This window comes from Galeopterus variegatus, unplaced genomic scaffold (assembly GCF_000696425.1).
Source record: "Galeopterus variegatus unplaced genomic scaffold, G_variegatus-3.0.2 Scaffold982, whole genome shotgun sequence".
Classification (NCBI taxonomy): domain Eukaryota; kingdom Metazoa; phylum Chordata; class Mammalia; order Dermoptera; family Cynocephalidae; genus Galeopterus; species Galeopterus variegatus.
Window position 1 is genome coordinate 892,491 of NW_007727093.1, and position 4,046 is coordinate 896,536.

The window sequence follows — 4,046 nt, forward strand, 5'->3', positions numbered from 1 at the left end:
CTGAGGCCACGCCCAGGCTTGGGCCTCAGCCTAGACCAATGATGTCAGAACCTCCACGGGTGGGGCCCAGGCTTGGGCATGGTCTCCAAGCCCTCCCGGTGATTCCAACGTGCAGCCAGAGGGAGGAGGAGGTATGATAGGAAGAGAACAGTGTTGCAGAGGGGACAGCAATGTGCAAAGGCCCCAGACCCAAAGGGCATTTGAGAAAGGGCAGTATCTCTCCGCCCTGAGGCCGCCTCTCTAATAAGCCCTTGGATAGGATGACGCCAGAGCCTCTGGTTCTGGGCATGTGAGCCTATGTCCACCTGCTCGACTTTCTGATTTCAATATGCAGGGGGAGCAACTTGAAAGTGAAGTAAGAAGGCATTTTTAAGGGACAATAAATAGCAATTAAAAAGCGTGGCCAAAGCTACCTATGCCAGAGCTTGCTCCTTTTTGCTAGTTTCAAAGCAGCAGATGGCTCACAGGATGGCTTTTAAAAATATACATGCTAACCTCCTTAGCTTGGTTCTTAAGAAGCCACCCATTTCTGGAGCGTAACATTAGGATATAAAATCTCGCTGCGTGTGGGCAGTGGGAGGGAGCATGTTCCTCTCTGTGTATCATCCCTGGGCTGAGGTCGGCCTTGTGATTTGCCACCTGTGTGCTTTGTGATACCCCCCCCTCCCCACCCCCGTTGCTTCCTGGAATCAGGAGACAGTACAAGGCACTGCACTGCGGTGTTTCCTGGAGCCAGGGGTGCAGAGGCCAGCAGCTCCTGTGATGATTTTATGTGACACGGCCATTCTTTCAACAGCCCTGAGTCATATGGGGAGAAAGTGAACACCTTATTCCCTTCAAATCATTCTGACTGGGGCAAGGAGAGTCTCAGTTAGGGGCTACAGTGTCTTTCACACATAATACTTTGAAAACTTTCTTTTTCACGAAGAGATCGGGTCCTGGCAAGCAATAGCCTCTGGCTGGAGCTCAAGACCTCTGCTGTTTCCACTGTTTTCTTCTCATGTGTGTCTTCTATTTGTGGCAAGCAATGCCAGCTTTCAATTGGGTGGTGAAATGTTTCTTTCCAAATGAGTTAAGAGTGAGTTGATTGAAACAACAAAAAAATGATTTTGTAAATTTCAGAGACAGAAGTAGATTAGAGATGACTAGAAATTGGGGCGGGGTTGGGGGGAAGGACTAATGAGAAATTACTGCTTAACGGGTACAGAGTTTAGGTTTAGAAAACCTAAACTCTCTTGAGTTTAAGTTTTGGAAATAGATGAAGGTAGTGGTTACACAGCATTGTGAATGTAATTAATTCCACGCAAATGTTTTAAAATACTTAAAATGTATATATATTTTACCACAATAAAAAAATGATTTTGTAAATATTAAATAGATGTGATATGAAAAATGGTAAAAACCATGGCAGAGATACAGAAATGAATGCAGCTGGGGAAATGCTGGAGGGATCGCGGATCCCATCTCTGGAGTCAGGCTAACCTGGGCTCAAACGTTGGCTCCCCTGCTCACTGGCTGGGAGTATGGCTGGACCGCTGCATAGAGGAACCTGGCAGTGAGGGTGGGAGAAGGCATCCTGCAGAACCCCAAGAGGAGTCAGTACGACCTAACTGGGACTCTTTCCAGGAGTTAGGCCTGCTGGGGAGAGCAGCAGAGTCACTACCCCTTAGCAGTTACAAATATGGGTTTGGAGACAGACTAGTGCAGGTTTCAATCTCAGCTCTGCTACTCTGGGTTGTGTGACCTTAGGCACATTTCTTAACTCTCTGAGCCTCAGTTTTTTCATCTATAAAATGAGGCTAATATGAGAACCTCTCCCACAGGTTGTTTTAATCATTAAGTGAGGTAAAGGAAAATAAAATGCTTAGCAAGGTACCTGGCACATAGCATGCATTTAGTAAATGTGAGCCATCAAAATTGAATTGAATTGAATTTGGGTTCATTTAAAGTAATTAAGTCATGAAGTCAGTGAGTTCTGGAGCCAGAAGCCTCTGTGCCCTCCTTAAGTCAAGCACAGAGCCTTGGCAGCATCACTCTAATTGAGGATAATGTCTGGCCCAGTGGTCATTTTTAGTGTAAAAGGGAACTGTTCAACATCAGGGCATTGGGTAAGCGAATGGTGATGAATCCCTGCCATAGACTATTAGGCAAATGTTTAGAATGATGTTGTCAAAGAATATTTAATGTCATGGAGAAATGTTTAGATATACAAATAGGGGAAAAGGCAGTATGCAAAATAGTATGTACAAATCCAGCCATGAAAAGGCATAAAGTACTAATACAGGCTACAAAATAGCTGAACCTTGAGAATACTGTGCTATAGGAGAGAATCCAGTCATAAAAGACCTCATGTTGTATGATTCCATTTATAATCGATGTCCAGAATGGGCAAATCTTTTGAGGTAGAAAGTAGATTAGTGGTTGCCTGGGCCTGGTGAAGGGGGTACTAGGAGATGATGGCTAAGGGGTGTGGGGTTTCTTTTTGGGGTGATGAAAATGTTCTAAAACTGACTGTGGTGATGGACCTACAACTCTGAATATACCAAAGGCCACTGAATTGAATGCTTTAAATGGGAGAATTATATGGTATGTAAAGTATCTCTCAATATAGCTGATAAAAATTATGTGCAGTATGATTAAAATTAAGATACATAAATTAAAATACATATATACATACACATTTAGAGAGAGTGAGAGAGGGAGAGATGAGGTGGTACAAATATATCCACAATGATCATTTGGGGTGGTGGGTTTATGAGGATTTTTTTTTTCCTTTTTAGTTATCTATATTTTCTAAAGTTTTACTATGAATGTGTACCACTTTTGGAAAAATAATGAAAGATATTTTCTATTTTTCTTTAAGAACAAATCATTTTGGATTTCAGTGTCAATCAAATAAATGCCAAAGCAACTCTACCTGGGCTCACGTCTCTCTAGAAATAAGACAGACCTTCTCTATCGCCGTTACCTTGTCCACATGCAGGGGCACAGCAAACCTTCTGAGGGTGGGGACCGAGGTGAGCGTGGAATTCTCCTGGAAGTCCTGGTTCAGATTGGCCATGTAGAAGAGCTGGTAAATGCTGTTGTCTTCGTAGGCCACGATGTCAAACACGATGCAGCCATCCTCTTCGTAGGCATTGACGTGATGGAAGACCAACATCGGGTCCGTGTAAAACTTGATCGGCACAGGTTTTCTGGTTCTTTGGTCAACGATGTGAATGTAAGTCTGAAAGAAGATGCATACCTGGCACTCAGCTCTTTCTCTGAGGGCCCGACACGGTAGCATCTGGGGACTGGACAAGACCCAGCCCTACCAGGCATAGCTCATGACTGTGGAGTGTCCCTTCCCCATTCTGAGTCCTTTGTCCACTCAGAAGTGCCAGACAGGCAAAAGCACTCACTAAATGGGAACTGTTTATTGTTGCACTTCCTTGGAGAGGAGGGAAACTCTGCAGGAGGACAGTGTTTGGGGAGGATACTGAGGTTGCCCTGTCCCCTCATTCCACTGACCGGGACTCTGGTGGGTGGTGACATGCCAGCTCCCTGGCAATGAGAAGGTTGGGGAGAGCCTGCCAGGTGCCAGACTCCACAACTGGAGCCCCTAAAATCTTACCGCCCCACCGCCCTTCTGGGTCCCGTCTCTTGAACTCCACTGCAGAGGCTACTTCCCACTTTTTCCCGTTTGCCAAGAGGCACTTGTCATAGCAGCCCCACCTGTCCTGGAGGGCTGCAGGTGGAGCCACCCTGGTTCTAGCTAAGGAGCCCACAAGGGAGCAGCAGCTCACTAGGCCTCTGGATGCACCTTGGGAGTTATGAGGCTGGTATCACTCTGAGTGCTAATTAGCCATATCTGCAGTCTGAGTTGCCTAATCCAAAGGAGGGGAAAGTTTTCTTTCCTCTTGCAGTTCTGGCCTAACCACCCTCTTCTGAAAGGGGGGACGGACTACTCCAGGCTGTTCCTACCACTGCCTCTGATCTTGTTTGCCTCTTTCTCCCCTTCCCCAGAATCAAGCTGCAGATGCTAAGAGGGGTACAGAGGAGGAAGG

At 45.9% G+C, this 4,046-nt stretch overlaps 1 protein-coding gene across 1 annotated transcript in view; it reads right to left on the bottom strand.

The window, feature by feature from the left end:
* Positions 1-4,046, bottom strand: part of BCMO1 (beta-carotene 15,15'-monooxygenase 1) — a 44,263-nt gene that overhangs the window by 15,977 nt on the left and 24,240 nt on the right. Inside the window, exon 7 of the mRNA XM_008574001.1 lies at positions 2,969-3,226. Coding sequence (XP_008572223.1) covers positions 2,969-3,226 — 258 coding nt within the window. The remainder of the gene's footprint in view (positions 1-2,968; positions 3,227-4,046) is intronic.